The sequence below is a fragment of the Crocodylus siamensis genome, chromosome 5, assembly GCF_052110815.1.
Source record: "Crocodylus siamensis isolate JL-2025a chromosome 5, ASM5211081v1, whole genome shotgun sequence".
Lineage (NCBI taxonomy): Eukaryota > Metazoa > Chordata > Crocodylia > Crocodylidae > Crocodylus > Crocodylus siamensis.
This window is the reverse complement of record NC_143399.1, coordinates 182,670,532-182,692,356: the sequence shown is the minus strand read 5'-3', so window position 1 is coordinate 182,692,356 and position 21,825 is coordinate 182,670,532. Positions and strand designations below refer to the sequence as shown.

Below are 21,825 nucleotides of genomic sequence, written 5' to 3'. Positions count from 1 at the left end.
AAACACACATCTGGGCCTTTGTACATTGATATTGTACTATCATCCAATACCATCTGGAGAACTTCTAATTGATTACATTGATTATCAGCTACTGGGGAGGTAAGAGTGCAGTATTAACTGAATGTATTTAGCTGCTTCATTATTTCAACAAGCTGCTGCATTTTATTTTTTTCAGAGGAACAAAATTTTAATTCAGAATATTTCCTTTTCTCCCAGAGGCATGTTTTAGGGAAATAGCACTTTACATTTGCAAAGCACTTTACAGGTAGCTATTTTGTACATCACTCCTGTGAAAATGGGGAGGAAAAAACTCAATACATTTATTGCATCTATCTAATTCAATCCAAAAATCAGAAACTTCTGATTTAACTGGAAAAAAATATAAGGGGACATGCTCTGCTATTTCAGACCAATTACTGAAGAGGTTAGAAAGTGGCCTCCTGTCTGCACAAAGTTATTGTTTATTGTGGATTTTGTTTTATGATTTCCTGTCCCCTGCTTAGACAGGAAACTGGGCAAGAATGACCATTGGTCTGATTCAGCAGATCAGTTTTTGTGTTACCCTAACCTGGTTAGAACACAATTATATGTTGAAGGAGATACTTTCAAAGCATCAAAGGGGATCTGGAGGCCCAGTTCCTTAGGCATCTTGGAATGCTATGACCTCAGTCTCAGTGTTGATCAACCCTAGTAACAGATCCCATCTGAACCCAAATTTTCGTTCAGAAAACTTCCATATTTTAACTGTGCTTCCTGACTCCATTATAGTTGTAGACAAGTTTTTCTTAACAGTTCTAGTTTAATGATTTCTACTCAGAAAATAGCTTCAGCCTGGGTTGTTTACAACCTGGGTGTCACTGCATCCAGCACTATTCAATCTAAATGCTCAGAGTAAACAACAATTGAATTCAAAGTGTCAGTTTTCATTAACGCTAGTCATGGTCCAAGAGTGAACTTCTAATGAGCATCCATCTGAGTTTCAACACTTTCAGTTTGAAGAAGGGCCGTTTCCTGGTTTAGGCTCAGATCTGGCCATGGCTAGGTCAGGACAGATGCTTCTCTTGAGATTTCAGTTCAAGTTGTCAGCAATCTCATCTTACAGCTTATTTTATCTCATGAGATTTTTCACCATCCAAGGGAGCTGAAATCTTATAAGACCAGTTGATTTTAGGATATTTCTGCTACTTTGAGGTTAAAAATTCAAAAGAACCCCTCAAGAAAGGTTAGAAAGAAATGGACTACATTTATTAGTTCACTTGATTTTGCTCTGAAATCCCCACTTCAATTCCGCTCTGAATACCTTCTTGTTCTATCTCTGAGAGCAGGGCAATGAAAGAAAAAAATGTAATTACCCAGAATTTAAGGCTATGTCAAGCACCAGCCCACTATAGGTGGCAGCTATGACTATTATATTCTTGTTTCTTTGCCCATCTAGCTATATGCAGATTGGGTCTGCCCCTGCTAGAACCATGTAAGCCAGATACCTAAGCTTTCAGTGCAGCTTGGGGCTCCTCCTATACAATGCTTAGGGCTCCTCCTATACAGGTTTCCTTTTGGGGTTCCTCTCACAAAGTGATAGTGCATGTCTAGACAAGCATGTGTGGTTTGTGGCACCTCAAAACTGTTTAAGGTGCCACAAACCACATGTGACACATGAGTAAATGTTCACTGTGCTGCAAATTTACAGCACAGCACCAAAATTTGATACTGGCAACCCCTGGTATAAAAAAAAATGCTCCAGAAGCGTGTGCTGGAGCAAATGGAGGCTGGGTCCTCCAGGGAGATGTTTTGGCTGCTGCCCAAAGCATTTCCACTGCTTTAGGTGTCCCCCAGCTGTTCTAGTATGCGGAAGCTAGGAGGAATGTGGAAATGGCAGTTCCCCAAAGCGGGGCATTTTGTCCTACAGCAAATCCCAGGTATAGGGGTGTGCGCAGCAGCAAAAAGAAGTGGCACAAGTTTGTGCCACATTAAACGCACAGCCCTGCATATGGGGATGCACCCATGTTGAAAGTTTCATTAAACTTTTACCAGCCAGGCAACAAACTCAGTGCAGGCCAATGCTGATGTCTTAACAAGAAATGCAAACTATGGCCTACTCACCAGATCTGTATGGTGTTGCCCAATTAGTAAAGTGCTATTTTTAAAGAGGCTACTAAAAAAGCAGCTCTGTAGTTCCAACCAGTTCTTAAAAGGAAGTTGTCACATAATCAAACAGAAGTAGGCTAAAGCTTTCTCCAACACTTAAATCTAATTTGGCTTGGACACACTGATGGGTACCACACCTGTTCCCAAGGCAGAAATTTCATCACTTCTGCCACTTATTCTTAGTGGGTGCCCTGAAGATCTCTCCTCGTGCTCTGCTCCATTAACTGTTTCCTTATCGAGACTGTGTGTGGTATGCAGATGGGCTGCCTGCAAATTTTCAGTATCTGTCCTGACAGATTTCAACTGTGCTATTTGCTTCTGGCATTTTAGCATCCTACCATCTGCCTCTGAGTTTAGGTTCTTCTGTTATCCCCAGCACCTATTGTACTCAAGTGCTGATCCATAAAATCTTAATTTGTAACAGTCACAGCTTATTATGCTATTATTGCTTTATGCATAGAAATAGTAGTCTTTCAGCTAAACTAGCCCCCACACTTCCTTCCACAAACAGCAAGGAGATGAGACAGCAATTATGGATGCCAACTTGGAGCATGAAGGGAAATGGCCTCAGCAAAGCTCATCCATGGAGCTCGGGCTCTGTGGTCTTCCAAGAATGAGAGATCAGGGTCTTTGCACAGAAATCTACTTCCACCTTTTTCTCTTCTCCTCTTCCCACTGCCCCACAAATTGGGGAAACTAATATAAGTTATCGAATATGCACTGATTTCCAGTTTCTCACTCCATCTTCTGGAAGCTTACATCTGGTCTACACTACAAAGTTTTTCTGACACAGGTATGTCAGCTACAGTTGTGAAAACAGCACACCCACAAGGAAACACAGCTTTGCTGACAAAACCTGTGACATGGCTGTGTCCATATCAACAGAAAGAGATTCTCTCAGTTTAGCTTGTGTCATTAGGGGAGCTGGAACAGGTAAAGTATCAGAAAAAACCTTTCTGCTAGCTTAAGCTGCATCTCCACTAGAGGACTTTGTGGACAGTACTATACCAACACAGATACAGGGGCAAAAGCTCTAATATAGACACGCCACAGTAGGCTCCTGGAAGAGGATGTCTAGCAAGGGAACCTCTATTGCAGAGGGATACTTTTTTGTGTTATAGGATAACCTAAAATCCACTGAGATCAGTGTAATCTCTGGCACTTTTCTGACCAGGGAGAGGGAGAAGAACTTGTTCATTTGCATGAAATGTCAAGAGAAAATCTACAAGCACAAACTCAGAGTTTGCATTCTGTAGCTGAGGAGAAGAAGTAGACCTTACTTTCTAAAAACAAACAATTTTCACTAACCGACATTCCAGTCCGAAACAGAGCTCTCTAGATGACCACTAAGCCAGGGAAGGATGACTGAACACTTTTAGGAATGTATAAACAAGCATTCTTTCTCCAGGACATATTTTCAGTAATGATATTTGAAACAAACAGAAGATACTTTCCTTCTTACAAACTGCAATGTAGCTAAATAACTACAGTCAATAAACAAGGTATAATGGCTACTGAAAGCCAGAGACAGAATAAAAAGATGACATTTCAACAGGGCCATCTCTTTCACATTACAGTTTTCCCCCTTGACATCTGTTAGAAGAAGAAAAGCTTCAGTAACCAAAAAGCTACAATTATCTACTCTTTGAAGTTTAAATTTTCCAACATTCCTACGTAAATATATGTACAGATACACAGTGAAATCCAATGGATTCCCTTTTTACATGTACAGTAATGTAATAATTTTAAACAAAATGTAACATAATATACAAATTCACAAGGGGTCTGGGCTTGATCCAGACAGACAGTGGGGCTCCTTGCAGACTGGATACAACCTGGAAAACCAGCTAGGCAACTGATTGCTGTGGAAGACGCAGTCCTCATTTGCCCACCTGTTACTAAGGATCACATCCACTGCGGCCCCATAGCACTGGATTCTGTGGTAGGCCACAGCACCACTGGCCATGTTCAGCTTCCAGCAGCCCAGGAGGCCAGACGGAGTGGCTGGTCCATGGTCTGTATGTTTGATACTCCTGCCACACACTGATGTAAGATTTACGTTTGCTAAGCATAAAAACAGTTCTGCTGATGTCTCTCATTTTTTCAAACAAATTTATGCAAAAAAGAATTAAAATACAAACAACTTGAAACAAAACACTTCCCATAAACCCTGTCCTATCTTAATTTTTATGCCTCAGCAATTTATAGGCCAACATTTTCAAACCAGTTTGGAAACTCTGCCTACAAAGCTTAACACACTCATCACCATTAGATTTTCAAGAATGCTCAAAATGCTCTCCTCTTCTGAAAATCTGTTATATGTTACAAGCTCTAAATGTGAATTTAGCTTCTTCAAAAAAATGCTGTGCTGATTATAGGGTCATGAGCCTTTTTGAAAATGTGACCTTAAAGTAATATACTGGAATACTCACATTTCTTTACATTCATTTAAAGGCTTATGCTACAATACTTGTATAGCTAGAATATTCAGTATTCCTTGATTTAGTTAGCAAACAATACAATAAAGGATGTTCTTTAGTCCCATTGTTATCAAACACCCATGCAGCAGAGTGTCATGATTTTTAGGAAAAGCCAAACAAGGTTTGTAGAAACATTAGTGACCATTTGGATTTGTAGCATTCACAGAAAATGTCACTGGGAATTCCACGTTTGTGACCCTTATTGATAAGCGGAGAAGGAAGCAGAGTAGTTGCTCTGTGATAAGTAGGTCAGGTATGGGACTGCCTTGAAGAGGCTTTTCTCTGTGCTAGTACTTTAGGGTGGCTGATTGGTGCTAAGGTGTTTGTCTAGTGCCTGGTGGATGTGTGTTAGAGGTTTTTTTCTCCCCTCTTTCCCTTGCAGTGCATGTTTCCTTTTCTGTCTGTCTGTCTGTTCTTTTCTTTCCTTCACTGGAGTGACAGTGACAGGTATTGTTCTGCGTAGGGCTGGTTTAGGTAATTTAGGGCTGGAGTTAAGATAGACAGCCTTATAAAAAGCAGTCCCAGCAAACTGTGTGAGCAGCAAACAGACAGGGAATTTTCTTAGGGAATTGTCTGTGGAGGGAGCCAGGGAGCAGGTGACTCTGTGTGTGTGTGTGTGTGTGTGTGTGTGTGTGTGTGTGTGTGTGTGTGTGTGTGTGTGTGTGTGTGTGCATGCGCATGCGTGCAAGGGTCTTGGTGTGGGTTCTTGTGGTGTGTCTTTCCCCCCTTCCCCTTCTTTCTTTTTTTTCTCCTTACAGAATAGGTGTTCTCCAGGGAGGAAAGAAGACACAAATGGAGTCTGGTGACCAGCATGGGATGTGCCAGGTCTCTGTTCCTCCTACAGGGTCAGAAGCACTTAATCTACGCCAAGTGTAAGCTGATGTCTGTCCTTGAGGAGAAGATTCAACAATTGGAAGCATGGGCATTCACATTACATTGCATCAGGGACCACGAAGAGTACTTGGACAAGAGTTACAAGAGGCTGGTCTTGGAGATGCTAAAAGGCAATGAGGAGAAGTGGCAGCATGTGACTACTCAAAGCAGGAAGGCCCACAGAATTGAAGAGCAGCAAACTGGAGTCAGCAACTGCTTTCAAGCACCCTGCAGTGGAACCACTGAGGAAAAGGCAGAGGAGAGAAGACAGAGGAGGCAGCAACCTAGAGAGCAGGAACTGCAAGTCCCTAAGACCAGGGGCTCCAGGACCACTGCACCAGAATAAATAGAACAGTGGTGGTTAGTTGGTGACCCCTTCTGCGGGGGACAGAAACCAGTGTGCCATCCGGAATGCAGAATGTCAGAGAGAGACTCCCAAAGCTCATCCATCCTTCAGCCTACCCCTTCCTGCTTGTCCATGTAGGCACCAATGATACCGCCAAGAATGACATTGAGAAGATCGGGATGACTATGAAGCTCTTGGCAAGAGGATTAAGGAGTTTGGAGTACAAGTGGTGATCTCATACATTCTGTAGAAGGCAAGGGTTTAGGCAGAGACCATCTTGTTCTGGAATGAACATGTGGCTGAGATGGCGTTGATGACGGTGTTGACATGAAGGCATTGGCTTCTTAGACAATGGGTGGATGCTCTTGGGAGAAGGACTGTTATTAAGAGATGGGATCTATCCAAGGAGAACATCTTTAGGCATTGTCTGGCCAACCTATTAAGGGATGTTTTCAGCTAATTTCTGTGGGAGATAATGAGGAAAACCCTCCAGCAACAGAGCACACAGTACAGAGGGGAAAGGACTCAAAGAAGCAACTTAACTCTGGGTAAGGGCCAGAGAGGTACAGGACTGCAACAAGTGGTGCAAAAGGGAAGTGAGTAGGTCAAAATGAAAAAATATGTCCAATGCAAGAAGTATGAGAAATAAACATGATGAGCTGGAAGTTGCAGCCTGTGAAAAGAACTCTTATCTGACTGGTATTACAGAGACATTGTGGGACAGCTCTTATGCCTGGAATGCCATGAGGAGCCAAAAAGGAGGACACAGGGATTTACAGACTGGTTAGCCTCACTTTACTACCTAGGAAGTTACTGGAGCATATCCTAAGGAAGGCCATTTGCAAGCATCTGGGGGAGGAAAGGCTGATCACAAACATCCAGCATGGATTTACAAAAAACAAATCATGTCAAACAAATTTGATCTTTTTTGACAAAGTAACCACTTGTGGGGGGTGAAGGGAAGGCTGTGGATATAGTGTATCTGGACATCAGCAGGGCTTTTGACAGGGTCCTGTACAACCCTCTCAAACACATTGGATAAATATGGGCTAGATAAAATTGCTAAAAGGTGGACACATAACTCACCAGCTGCAAGCAAAGGGTAATTATTAATGGGTCCATGTCAGAATGGCAAGAGGTTTTGAATGGAGACCTACAGGGGCCTTTCCTGGGTCTGGTGCTGTTCAACGTGTTTATTAACAATTTGGATACTGGCATAGAAAGTTTTTTGAACAAGTTTGCTGATAAATCAAAACTGGGGAGTACTGCATACAGGTTGGAGAATGTCAGTGCAAAAGGTGAATGCAGTTTTGTGATGCATCAATAGAAACTTTGGGTGCAATACCTGTGAGGTGATAGGGCCTCTCTACTTGACACTTCTAAGGCCTCATCTGGTGTACTGTGTGCAGTTCTAGGCTTCACATTTAAAAAAGGACATAGAGAAGTTAGAGAGGATCTAGAGGCAGGCAACAAAAGGGCTTGGAAAGGAAGTCATATGAGGAGAGGCTGAAGGAGCCAGGCTTGTTCAGCTTGTGGAAAAGGCACTTAAAAGGGGACATGATAGCGGTCTTCAAACACCTGATTGGCTGCCATAAGGAAGAGGGAAGGCACCTTTTCTCTCTCGCTACAGAGAGGAGGATGTGGACAAATGGCCTAAAGTTACAGTAAAGTAAATTTAGATAGTGTATCTGGAAAAAACTTCTCCACTGTTAGAATAATGAGGCAGTGATATAGACTATCCAAGGAAGTTGTGGTCTCCCTATCACTGGAGGTGTTCAAGAATAGGTTTCATAGTTTCATAGTTTCTAGGGTTGGAAGGGACCTGAGCAGATCATCTAGTCCGACCCCCTGCAAACGACCCTGGCAAGGCACTCATCTAACCTCCTCTTAAACACCCCCAGGGTAGGAGCCTGCACCACTTCTCTTGGAAGTTGGTTCCAGACCCTAGCCGCCCTGACCGTGAAGTAGCGCCTCCTGATATCTAGCCTAAATCTACCCTCTGCCAGCTTGTGACCGTTATTCCTGGTCACTCCTGGTAGTGCTCGGGGGAACAGTGACTCCCCCAATGCCTGCTGATCCCCCCTGACTAGTTTATAACTGGACACAAGATCCCCCCTCAGCCTTCTCTTTTGGAGGCTGAACAGGTTCAGGTCCCGTAGCCTCTCCTCATAGGGCCTGCTCTGCTGTCCCCGATCATGCGAGTGGCCTCCTCTGGACCCTCTCCATGCTGTCCACATCCCTCTTGAAGTGCGGCGCCCAGAACTGGACGCAGTACTCCAGCTGCGGCCTGACCAGTACCGCATAGAGGGGGAGGATCACCTCCTTGGACCTGCTTGAGATGCATCTGTGGATACATGCCAAGGTGCGGTTGGTCTTCCTGACTGCCTCCCCACACTGCCGACCCATGTTCATCTTGGAGTCAATGATGACCCCAAGATCCTTTTCCGCCTCTGTGCTGACAAGAGGGGAGTTCCCCAACCTGTAGGTATGGTGCCGGTTGTTCCTCCCGAGGTGCATCACCTTGCACTTGTCTGTGTTGAAACCCATCCTATTCTCGTCCGCCCACCCTTGCAACCTGTCTCGGTCTGATTGTAGCCTGTTGCATCCATCCAGTGTGCTCACATCCCCCCACATCTTAGTGTCATCAGCAAATTTGAACAGGGTGCTTTTTACCCCCTCGTCCAAATCACTGATGAAGATGTTGAAGAGGACCGAGCCCTGCAGAACCCCACTGCCCACGTCCTTCCAGGTTGAGAAGGACCCATCCACCACCACCCTCTGGGTGCGGCCCTCCAGCCAATTGGCGACCCATTTGACTGTGTGGGTGTCTATACCACAGCCCCCCAGTTTCTTAATGAGAACGGGGTGAGAAACAGTGTCAAAAGCCTTCCGGAAGTCCAGGAAGACTATATCCACTGCTACCCCTGCATCTAATGATCTGGTGATCTGATCGTAAAAGGCCACCAGGTTGGTCTGACAGGACCTGCCACTGATGAACCCGTGTTGGTTGCCCCTAAGCATGCAGCCCCCTACTGGCCCTCCTGGATGTGTGCCAGCACAATTTTCTCAAACAGCTTGCCTAGGATCAAGGTAAGACTAACCAGCCTATAGTTTCCCGGGTCCTCCTGCCTGCCTTTTTTGAAGATGGGAACCACGTTGGCCCTCTTCCAGTCCTCCGGTACCTCACCAGAACACCATGAGTGCTCGTAAAGCCGTGCCAAGGGACTTGCAATGACCTCGGCCAGTTCCTTTAGTACTCTACGGTGGAGATCGTCCGGACCGGCTGACTTGAATACGTCCAACCCCTCCAGAAGCTCCCTAACTAAATCCTCGCTAACCCGTGGCCCAGGTGTGCCTCCCCCGGGGCCCGAGGGGGGCCCAGCAGGGAGGTGGCTGTTCTGGTCCCTACTTAGGAAGACGGAGGAAAAGAAACCGTTAAACATGTTAGCTTTGCTGTCTGGTGTGATGACCAAATTTGTGGTTGGACAGCCACTGGTCAGGGACAATCTAGGCATGACTATGCCTATGTTCTACTGTGGGTATTTCTGATGCTTCTGGGCTTTGCTGGTTGCCCCTGCTCTTATTTCTGTTATATGTGCCAGGGTTTTTTTAAGCCTTCCTCAGAGAAAGCCAAAGCTTGGCACTTTGACTGGGGGGTGCCAATGCTACTGCTGGGACCAAAGCCAGAGGGTCTTGCCTCTCCCCTCAGTGTCAGACTGATCACCATATTCATGGTCAGAAAGGAATTTTACTCCATGATCAGTTTGGTATGGACTGCGGGGGGTGGGGGTGAGGGAAAATATAGCAGGGGCTGTGGCCCTCTACCCAGGATTGCTTGAGCATATATTGACATTTCACAGAAACAGAACATTGACTGCCAGGGCTCCCTTGCTTTCCTTGTGGCAGGTTAGGGTCTTAGGTCTGTGTTGTGTCACAGGCATTGGTAGTCTTATGTGGAGTTTAGATCATCAGGCAGGAGGCCATAACAGATGACCGCTGGAGGATCCTTCTGACCCTATTTTTCTGTGATTCTGTGATTATATTTCAATAACAATTCTATACTTTTTATTTCTGGGTATTGATTAATCAAAATTACAAGAATAAAGCCCCAAAATTAGAGCCCTTGTTTTCCCCTTTGTTATAGAGAGAATACTTATTGATATCAACATTAATGTGGCAAAAGGTATAATGGCAGAATGGGGCTGGTTTATTTGCCTGCTCTTTCCCCATTTTATTACTGCATACAGACTTCAAAAGTTCATTCATTTCTACTACATCATGGAAAAAATACATCATATTGGCAATATTTTACTCATGCATTTACACTAATTTCTACATATTCAAACAAATACTACAGATGGAAAGTTTATGCCAATCTTCACAAAACTTTTTTCACTAAGGTGAGAACTTCTACTAATATAAGGATATATAATAATGTAAAAAATGCTATCTTATTTTAAAGGTTTACCCCTAAAAGGCATGTTTAATAAGAAGGTTATAAATAGTAAAAAAGGTCTTTCAGGAAATAGAGAAAAATCAAAGAATTATATGAGAGTGCCAAAGGGCTACAATACTACGTATGTACTGTGTATGGAGTCATGCTGGAGAAGGTATCAAGTAAAGAATTTGTTTTTGATGGCATGCATTCAACACTGAACCAAGACTGTGACTAGAAAGAAATCTGTTGTATTGTTTTTTAAGAAGTAACAAATATTACAAATTACTTACCTCAAGAACCAACCAGAGCTGGTCTCCATTCTTCACATCTTTCTTGTAGTACATTCCATAGAATTTGACTACATTGGGATGATCAGAAAGAGCTCTCAAGATGTTGTACTCTGCTTCAATTTCTTCATCAATGTCCTATGGTCATCACAGAAATAAACAGCAGTTAGCAAAGGCAAAGCACATACAAAGACCACCCCAACCCTGCTGCCCCCACATTATTTTTAAGTTATTCAGATTGCATTTAAAATACAGCAACATCAAAAGAAACATTAGTTCATCTTTTACAGTACCATAAGGTATATATTTCAGGTATTTCAGTCCCACCGAATATATTTAACTGTATAGAACAAAGACCACCTCTGTTTTACATCATCTTCTATCAATTTAAGCCTGTGAAATCACACATATGACCTGGGCCATATCTGGCCCATGGAACCACTGTCTTGAGCCCACAGAACTCCTGGTGGTCCTGGGAATTCAGGAGTGGGGTGAACAGAGGTGTTCTTTGACAGCAAAGAGGGAAGCTATGGCTACACTGACACAGCACTACTTGTTTCATCAGCATGTGCCCCACCGCTGCCAGGGAGTGGGATGAGTTTGACACCCCTAATCTAAGCTAAAGCACGGGGTGGAAGAGAGGCCATCAGAAAGAAGACACTCTTGTGTTTCAAGTAGTCATAATATGATGGGGGCCTGCAGGAAGCCAAACTAACCCCCAAAAGTGGGCAGTGCTGACCACTGTCACTTCATCCAAAGAGATATTACTGAACCCCCTAGAAGTATTTGCCATTTCTCTCCTCTGGGATATTCCTGCAAGAGAGCCAATAGCATTCCTACCACTTGCCCTCCCTTTAGTAGTGGGCTCCATTAGTTGCAGTCTTGATTTATTGCCTTCCCCCTCTGACAGAAGACCTTAGCTCAGCCACCTTCTATTAGCAGCACTCACCCAGCATCCAGTACATAGAAATATTTGCTTTGAAGGAAACTTTATTAAAAAGTGACAGCATCAAGGCTGAATTTGAAATTTTACCAGAGTAATTGAATTTTATTGACCAATACTATCTCACTGTTTTCTTATGCTCTCCTGTCGGTCATTTGTTGTCTTTTGTTTTAGGTTGTTCTTTAGGCAGTAACAACAAAAGAAAAAAATCTCTTGGTACTAGGCACCATACATTCACCTACCAACAAAACCCAGATCCATGACCAGGGTTCCTATGTAATAATGGCCTAAAATTAAAACTTTATTACACTAAAAGTATACTATAACTTTTACCCAGCTAGATACAGTCTAAAAATCTTACATGTGCAATGTATCCTGATAGCCAGATATTGTGATGACTATGAGAGTGAAAATGGTAACTTTGGAACAAGGTAGAATGTAACAGCTTGAGATATGCTAAATACTGATATTTACTCTCCAAAGAACACCAACCACTTTATCTAGTGAAGGCACTGGATAAGCTTCCCTCCCTTGACAGTGGGACCCATGTCTTCTCTCAGCACGAAGTCAGAACAGCCACTGTTGCTTTATTCTCAAAGTCCCTGACAGAGGAGACCACAGCATTTGTTTGGGTCCCACTGAATCACTCAAATTTGGAGTCACGTCTCAGACTGTCTGGAGTTTCTGAAGTGCAGAGTATACAAGATCTGGATTCTAGGGGAAGCCCAAAGTTAATGGGGCTTTGTCAAGGACACACAGAAGAACACTACTAGCCTCTGCCTGAATTATTGCATCCATCCTTAGGGACAGGGAGATCACAGCACAGCCCATCTGGTCACACACAGAGATATGGGACAATTAAAGTAATCACAACTGCCACCTTTTCTCTTTTAGATCTTCATGTACATGGATATACATATTTATTCCAGATAATATAACCTCAACTTGTATTATCTACATAAAGCTGTTGTACAAACAGCTGCCATGATTTCAAATGCCAGAAACACCAGTATAGAGGATGATCACCTTCATGACACCTTTGTCTGAGTCCCAGAGAAAACTGACTCCAAACATCCTCTCTGTCTGGCTGGGCAGGCCAAACACCTCAGTAATAGGCAACTGCCTAATGCTGAACTCAGATAAGATGGTGGTTATGAGGCCAGAAGAAAAGAAGTGCTAGGCAGTTCCAGGGTCTACTCTTACCTGGCCCCTGAACAAAGGCATCTACCCTCAAAATGCCTTCCCCTCGCCTCTGTCCAGGGCTCCAATAATTTATCTTGTACACCATCTCCCCACTGGATTCTGAGTCAAATTCAAGGTTTCACTGCTAGTCTTAGGCTAGGTCTGGGAAGGGTCTTGAACATGGAGAGCCTTTGCTTGTGACAACAATGTCCTATGAGATATCTTGGAGATAAGACCTGCTAACTTCAGTAACTAAGCTTGTGAAAAATAGAGGAAAGGTTAATTCAGCCATCTGTCTGAGGCTGGGGTGCTTCTCAGAAATCCCCCGATCTTCCAAATGTCTGCAAACTTTCTTCTCAATATGAGTACAGTACTTCGACAAATACTAATCAAGATATTGCTGAAGAATAGAAAAGGAAGAAGAGTAAAATGCAAGGTAAGAAGGGGAGAGAAACGAATAGGAGTAGAAGTCATTAGCAAAAAAAGCCTGCACACAAAAAGGCAAATGTTACAAACAAGTACATGGTAGCCCTAGCTGCCTCAGGGAAACGAAGATGAAAATTAACCCACTGTCCTACTGTGATTTAATGGAGGTTATTGTCTCCTGAGGGGCATTCAGATTTTATGTGATTTGTATCATTACAGGAAGAAATGAGGGGATAAGAGAGTATGAATAGACTATTCATTCTATCAGTAATGGAAAGAAAAACTGCATTTCATGAGGGAAGAGAACTAGATATACTTCATTAAGATTCGTGTATATATCATAAAAATAATTTCATAAAACCCAAATTGCTAGTAAAGGCTACCTTCCTAGAAGCAAGAAAAGGGATTTTTTATATTTACATAATTGACACATATTTTTAAACTGAACTATCCATCAAATGCTGTTAATGCTTTCTAAGCAAGAAAAAGATGAGATTGAGAGCATTTTTAATCCAAATGATAACATTGCTATTTTTTTCACAAATATTCTTCCTGTTTCACTTTTATATCTTTTGAATTGAATTTAACCCATAAAAGAATTCAAAATGATTAGAGAAAGACACCATCACAGTCTCATATCACTCAAAATACGGTAATTTATTAGAATTATTTGAAAATAAAGACTATGTCTTACATAGTCATAATGTTTGTCCATCTCTCCAGTTTGACCATAAGGCATAAAATAATAAGAAATAAAACTAAATAAAATAATAAGAAGGGAGCAATTAAAATGCTTTTTTCTTCATTGCAATAGCTCCCTCTGCAGCCATTAATGATTCTTTCAGTTTATTATATTCCAGGAAGAAATACTTTATTGAAAATAGAGTGGATGGAATATTAGTGTGTAATTGTATGCACACGCAGATTAGGTACATTGGACCTAGTGGTGAGATGAAGAGTCACATTAAGTGTTGTTTGTTTTTTAAGGATAAAAATTTAAAGCAAAACCAACTAGAAATTAATTGTTAAGAGTTCTGTGTCTAATGCATTTGACTTGCTAGTTACTGGAAACCTGCTCATAGCTCAGCTATTTGTCTACAGAATCAAGTGCCTGTTTCTAGGGCTATTAAATTTGGTTTACAATTAAATAAACATTTTCACAAAAAAGTTGAAAAATTCCAGTTTTGCATTTTCAGCTGAAAATTATTTAATTTTGAATGGACATTCTAAACATTTTGGATGAATTTGGAAAGATTTTTTTTTTAACAGAGTTGTTTTGTTTTTCTTTAACTAAAATTTTGGCCCAAAGGATAAGTCATTATTTTCAACTAACGTTTCCATTTAAAAATATTCATTTTCTCACCAGCTTCACATATTTTCCTTATTCTTCCCCAAACGATTTTTTTGTTCACTATGTTCCTCCCACTCTTCCTGGTTCCTTTGAATTCTCTTTCCTCCTTCTCTGAATCATGTCTCCCTCTCTTCAACTCACCCCTGTCATCACCCCTATCTCTTCTCACCTCCTATCTTGTGTCTCTTCTTTTCTCTCAAGTACTCCCAACACTGCTGTTTGTTTCCCCACTTCCTTCAATAATTCCTTCCTTAAGCAATGACTGGTTAGGGAATGTTCTTGTATGCCTGCAAAATATGTTGATTCACAAATACTTCCTGCTATGCAGGCATTCAGATAAACTTGGATTACAAGGGAGCTCTGATTACTCAGTCAGCAGTAAGACTGAAAGACCCTGTCTACAGAAAGCAGCAAGAATCTGTAAAATGTTTTGGTGCATTTAAATTCATTTCATTAAGACTGCAATCTCTTGGCTGTGAATCATTTTTGCCTTTGAAAAGTGACATGATGATAAATGGAGAGTGGGTCCTATTTTTTGCACTGAAAAAACTAGTGAAAAACAGAAAAAGATTAACATGAACCACAATGCAAAATAATTGTATTGTAGGTTTGTGAAATTAATACATTTCACAGAGCTTTAGGCAACAAGGAAGTATTTTGATCATCTGATCTGACCTTTTCTGTGACACAAACTATTTAACTGAAACAAGTAGAGATGTCTCGCTGTAACTACAGGTGCACCAATATATTGGTCCCGTCCTGTATCGGCACCGATATAAGGAAAATTGACATTATCGGCAGTTGGCTTTTTTTGGCTGATGTTGCCGATAATGTCACCAATAAATGCCCTGCGCATGTGCACAGCTGCAGTGCAGCATGCAGGTGACCAGGAGCTCAGCCTGGCAGTGTGGAAAGCCGCGTCCGGCTGGTAAATCTGTTGTGGGGGAAGGGGCGTGGGGGGGGGCGCAGATTGAGGTCCCCATGGCAGGGGAGGAAGTGGGGCTCAGGCTGGGGTAGGGGCAGGGGCAGGCACTGCCCAACTGGGGTGGGGCAGGGCATGGGATGGAGTGCATGAGTGGTTTGTCTGGGGAGTGCGGAGATAGGTTGGCAGCTCCTGCCACTACATACACCCCAGGAGGGCCCTGGATCTGTGTGCAGTGTGAGGGCAAGGGGTACTGGGGGGCTGGGGCCAGAGGCAGTGCCGGGCTCTTCCCAGCGGGGGGGAGGGTTGGGCGAGGCTGTGTTTGGGGTAGGTGGCAGTGGTGCTGGGAGAAGAGCTATGGGGGGGGGGCCTACAGCCACCCCAAAATTTGCCTTAGCCCTCCATTTTAGCAGCCCAGTCCCCGTGCTGGGAAGAGCCTGGCACAGCCCTGGCCCCAGCCTGCAGTGGCAGCCTGCCCTCACTTCACACACAGATCTGGGGGCACATGCCCCCCCATGCCCAGGAGGGAACCCAGGCCTTGTGGGGGCACAAAGGTAGCCACCCCAAGGCAAAGCGATACCTGGCCCGGTGCACACACTGAAAAGGTCTGTGTGGAAAGATCACCTTCCTGGAGGCTCAAGAGGCTTGATAAGGAGAGTGAGGGGTCACAGGGTCCAAAGTAACCCACAACCCCAAGAAAGGGACAAGGCTCAAGGCAGTGAGGCACTGGTGTCCTATCTGGTCACCAGTCCAAGTCATTTTTGAGTTCATCTTATAAATTTGGTTTACATTATTTCTGAGCTTTACATTAGCCAGGATGGGGGAAAAAGGACCCCAAAAGGATACCAGCCTCAGCCTAACATTGTGGGATGCATCACATAGCTAATGCCTCCACTGTCATAACAATGGCAGTCACACCCGAGTGGAAAGGGGTGGGGTGTAGAGGAGGAGGAACTCTGCAGAAGACACACCACTATAATCACATCCAGCCCACAAGAAACCACTAAAGTGTCTCCAGGCAAGTACAGGGTCATCATCTGAATATCAAATTGTAGTGGGCGAGTGGGTGAGATGTGACGTAGTTAGGTGCAGGGCATGCTGTGACTCCATGGCAGTAGCACTGGGCAGGGGCCTGGCACACATTTTCCATGTTTTATGGACTGGTACCCACTATAAGTAAAGCCAAACAGCCCAGCTGATGATCTCACTTGAAGTCAATAGAGTTTCTTAAACACCCAACAGTCTTTCTGCCTGGATATATTTACAATATAAAGGTGTGTGTATACTATCACAAATAGTATCACTGAGTTATCCACTGGTTATTCAAATTCCAGCCCAGGAGACAGAATAATTAAATAAAAATCACTCATTAATATTAATATTTAATAATTAATATTGAAGTGGCTTACATGAACAGGATCCAAGATTTTGACTGCTGCTTTGCTGCCATTTTTCTTGTTTAACACCTTAAAAACTTTGCCATATGTTCCTTTGCCAATGGTTTCAATTATCTGCCAGGTATCAGAAGGATCAGGGAAGTTATCAAATATTATTGTTTTCCCAGTTAATGGAAGCATCTCAAATGTTGGTTCCTGAAAAAAAACAAAATTTCAGTTTTCCATTGAATAAGCAATTAATAGCAAGTGTGATAAAACAAAGATATATGTGGCAACCTCAGGAGTAGATTGAGTCTGGAACTGTATATTATTTGCATACAATCACATCAGCTAGAACTCGAAAGATAGGTCCAGAGTTGACTACGGATGGATAGGAACAATGTGGTCTGAGATTTCATAGATTCATAGACGTTAGGGTCGGAAGGAACGTCAATAGATCATCGAGTCTGACCCCTGCATAGGCAGGAAAGTGTGCTGGGTTCAGATGACCCCAGCCAGATGCCTATCTAACCTCCTCTTGAAGACGCCCAGGGTAGGGGAGAGCACCACCTCCCTTGGAAGCCCATTCCAGATTTTGGTGACTCTAACTGTGAAGAAGTTCTTCCTAATGTCCAGTCTAAATCTGCTCTCTCCTAGCTTATAGCCATTATTTCTTGTAACTCCTGGGGGCACCTTGGAGCCTCACCAATTCCCTTCTGTGCCCCCATGAATTTATAGGCAGCTACAAGGTCACCTCTCAAACTTCTCTTGCAAAGGCTGAAGAGGTCCAGGTACCCTAGTCTCTCCTCATTGGGCTTGGCATCCAAGCCCTTAACCATATGAGTGGCCCTTCTCTGGACCCTCTCCAGGTTATCCACATCCCTCTTAAAGTGTGGCTCCCAAAACGGGACATAGTATTCCAACTGCAGTCTGACCAGCGCCCAATAGAGGGGAAATATTACCTCCTTGGTTCTGTCTGTCATGCATCTGCTGATGCATGATAAAGTGCAGTTAGCTTTGCTGATGACTTCATCACGCTGATGACTCATGTTCACCTTGGAGTCCACTAGGTCTCCGAGATCCCTTTCCTCTTCCATGCTGCCAAGCAGGTCTTTTCCTAGGCTGTGGATGTGCTGGATATTTTCCCTCCCTAGGTACAGCACTTTGCATTTCTCCTTGTTAAATTGCATTCTAGTGTTTTCTGCCCATTTGTCCAACCTGTCCAGGTCTGCCTGTAGTTGTTCCCTGCCCTTCGATGTGTCCACTTCTCCCCACAGTTTTGTATCATCCACAAATTTGGACAGAGTACACTTCACTCCCTCGCCCAAGTCACTGATGAAGACATTGACGAGTATCGGTCCAAGGACTGAGCCCTGTGGGACCCCACTGCCCACATCCTTCCAGATTGATACTGACCTGTCCACCACCACTCGCTGGGTACGACCCTCCAGCCAATTTGCCACCCACCGAACTGTGTTATCATCCAAGTTACGACCTCTTAATTTGTTCACCAGTATGGGATGGGATACCTTATCGAAGGCCTTCCTGAAGTGTAAGTAAACAATATCTACCCCTACTCCTGCGTCCAGGTGTTTTGTAACCTGGTCATAAAAAGAGATTGATTAGTCAGGCATGATCTACCTGCTATGAACCCATGCTGGTTTCCCCTCAGCATAATTTTTCCTGCTGGGCTCTCACATATATGAGCCTTAATAATCTTTTCAAAGACTTTACGAAGGATGGAGGTGAGACTGACTGGTCTGTAGTTGCTTGGATCCTCCTTCCTCCCCTTCTTAAAAATAGGCACCACATTGGCCCTTTTCCAGTCCTCCAGGACCTGGCCCGTGTGCCACGAGTGCTCAAATATTCTTGCCAGTGGCTGTGCAGTGACATCAGCCAGTGTCTTCAGTACCCTCAGATGGAGCTTATCCGGGCCTACCGACTTAAATGCATCCAGTCTTTCCAAGTGACTCTGCACTATCTCAGGGTCAATGCTTGATGGTCTGGCACCCTGCTGTTATCTCTCTATGATCCCATTGTGAGACTTGTCTTGCCCCTCGTTTAGGAAGACTGAGGCAAAGAACTCATTGAGGAGATCAGCCTTGTCCCCCCTGTCTGTCACCAATTGCTTTTGCGTGTTCAGTAGTGGTCCTATACTACCCTGGGCCTTCCTTTTGCTCCTTATACAGCTGAAAAACAATTTTTTGTTATCCTTAACTTGGGATGCCAACCTCAGGTCCATGGCAGCTTTGGCCTTTCTAACTGCCTCCCTACAACTGCGAGATGAGGAGGCATACTCCTCTTCAGCAATTTCTCCCTGTTTCCACTGCTTATATGCCCCCCTTTTTGCCCTTAGGCTGCTCTGGATTTCTCTGGTTAGCCAAGGAAGCCTCTTGGCCCCTTTTCCCTTTTTCCCCCGCATCACGATCATCTTCCTCTGTGCCCGAAGGATCACTTCCTTAAGGCACAGCCACCCTTCCTGGGCTCCCATCCCATCCCATCCCACCAAATCTCTTACCTTGCAGTGTGTCATTGACTAAATGCCTGAGCTCTCTGAAGTCAGCCTTCCTAAAGTCTAGCACTTCCACCCTACTAGTTACCTTGCCCACTCTATGACTTATGGTGAATTCTATTATTTGTTGGTCACTGTCCACCAGGTGACCACTGATCTGTAGGTCCCCTACCATGTCATCCCCCGTTGCCAGTACCAGGTCCAGTAAGGCATTCCCTGTAGTGGGACCATGTACCTCCTGCATCAGGTGGAGGTTCTGCACACAGGATAGGAACCTCCGTGAACAGTGGGAATTTGGAAAAGGTACAAAGCTCACTTTGAGAAAAAGCCTGGTCCCGATGAAGTCAATAGGATTTTGCCATATAGGGCTACCCTTTAGTTATAAAAACCTAAAGATGACTGATCCATCAATGTCCAAAAAGGAGTTTTGCTCCATTTTAAACAACCCTGAATTGAGGGGAAAAGGGACAAATTCCTACTGAGGAACAAAGCAATAATTTTACCCACTCCTTTAAATTAAACTGGCAACTTGAAGATTTTATTCTTAGCTTTTAGACATCTCATAATTATAAAGTTCAAGTAGGTGGATCCTTACAGAATGGATCCTTACAGGTGGAACCTTACAACATTCTGAGAGATAGCCAACATGGCTGTGTTGTGGGTAGGTTTTGTGTAACTGACCTCATTTCCTTCTATGACCAGGTGACGCATCACCTGGACAAAGGAGAAGAGGTTGATGTCATATATTTAGATTTTTAAAAGCCTTTGACTTCATCTCCCATGATGTCATCATGGTAAAATCGGGGAACTGAAGTCTTGACAACCTTATGGTCTGATGGCTGGTGAACTGGCTCCATAGTCAAACCCAGAGAGTGATAGTCAATGGAACTGAGTCCATGGAACTGAACATGGCACATGGTGACCAGTGGTGTCCCCTAGGGTTCAGTACTTGGACCAGTACTCTTTAATATATTAATAAATTATCTGGATTTGGGTGTCAGAAGTGGACTGGCTAAGTTTGCAGACAACACAGAATTATGGGGAAGTACGGTCATGCTAGAGGACAGGCTGGCAAGTCAGGCCAACCTAGACAGGTTTGCAAGGTGGGTGGATGCAAACCCGATGATATTCAACATGGAGAAATGCAGGGTGTTCCACTTGGGGAGAAAAAACCCACATCATACTTATGAGCTCCGCAGTGCTACACTCACTAGCACTGCAGCTGAAAGAGACTTGAGGGTCATGATTGACCACGAGATAAACATGAGCCACCAATGTGATGTCGCAGCCAGCAAAGCAAATAAAACCCTGACTTGCATCTACTGATGCATCTCAAACAAGACCCAAGAAGTCATCCTCCCGCTTTACTTAGCCTTGGTGAGGCAGCAGCTGGAGTACTGCATCCAATTCTGGGCTCTGTAGTTTAGAAAGGATGTGGATAAGCTGAGAGAGTCCAGAGGAGAGCCACTTGACCTCTATGATCAGAGGTAAAGATAGCAGGCCTTATGTGGAGAGCCTGAGAGGCATGGGACTCTATAGCCTGGAGAAGCAAAAGCTCAGGGATGACTTGGTGGCAGCCTATAAGTATGTAAGGGGTGTGCATCAGGAACTGGGAGAATGACCGTTCACCAGGGCATGCCAAGGGAAGACAAGATCTAATGGTCAGAAACTGCTGGAAGACCATTTTAGATGGACATAAGGAAAAATTTCTTTGCAATCCGAGTCTCCAGAGTCTGGACTAGACTCCCCAAAGCAGTGCAAACACCTACTCTGGATACCTTTACGAAACACTTGGATGCCCAACCTGCTGGGGTGATCTGACTCCAGCTGACTTCCTGCTCCTTGGGCAGGGGGCTGGATCCGATGATCTTGCGAGGTCCTTTCCAGCCCTAATGTCTATGAAAACTATGAACACAATAACATGGTCTTTTGACATCTAAAATATGCACAAGCATGTAAGGTGTGTTTAGAATGTGCATTATTTAATGCATGTTTTATATTCTATAAAGGTAGAGGTTAAATAGGTCTCAGTCACAGATAAAAGCCACTAAGCCTTCATTCTGTACTGGCTAACTATTCTACACCTGCAGTGTAAAAATTGGAACACTCTTAGCAGCATTCATGGTCAAGCAAAATCTCTTCAGAAACCCTTTAATAGATCATTTTCAGAGTGTAGGCCAACATTTGAAGAAAAACAGTTGACAATATGTCCAGCTCCTAAATCTATACTGAGACACCCTGTAAGGTCCCCGACTTTTAAAAATGTTTTTTATGTCCCTATTTCTGAAAACTTTGGAGTCTTGTTCCTAAAATATTTTACCACGGATCCATATCATGGCATTCTGTATGTCACCCTCATAAATTTAGGATGATAAAGCTAGCTGTATTGTTATGAATTGCAGTTTGCTGTACATTATTCTAGAAAGTGAATAAAGCAACAAGTTCAGTAATGCTTTTCAATCTTATATTTCTAGTTGCAGCATGTGGGTTAAACTTTCTTGAAGGCTTTATTCATTTCCATACTTAAATTTTTGCTGGTACTAA

At 43.6% G+C, this 21,825-nt stretch overlaps 1 protein-coding gene across 1 annotated transcript in view; it reads right to left on the bottom strand.

Moving 5' to 3' along the window:
* MYO3A (myosin IIIA) overlaps positions 1 to 21,825 on the bottom strand; it is a 232,799-nt gene that overhangs the window by 187,308 nt on the left and 23,666 nt on the right. Inside the window, exons 2-3 of the mRNA XM_090047375.1 lie at positions 16,803 to 16,985; positions 10,573 to 10,707 (exon numbers count right to left, since the gene is read on the bottom strand). Coding sequence (XP_089903501.1) covers positions 10,573 to 10,707; positions 16,803 to 16,985 — 318 coding nt within the window. The remainder of the gene's footprint in view (positions 1 to 10,572; positions 10,708 to 16,802; positions 16,986 to 21,825) is intronic.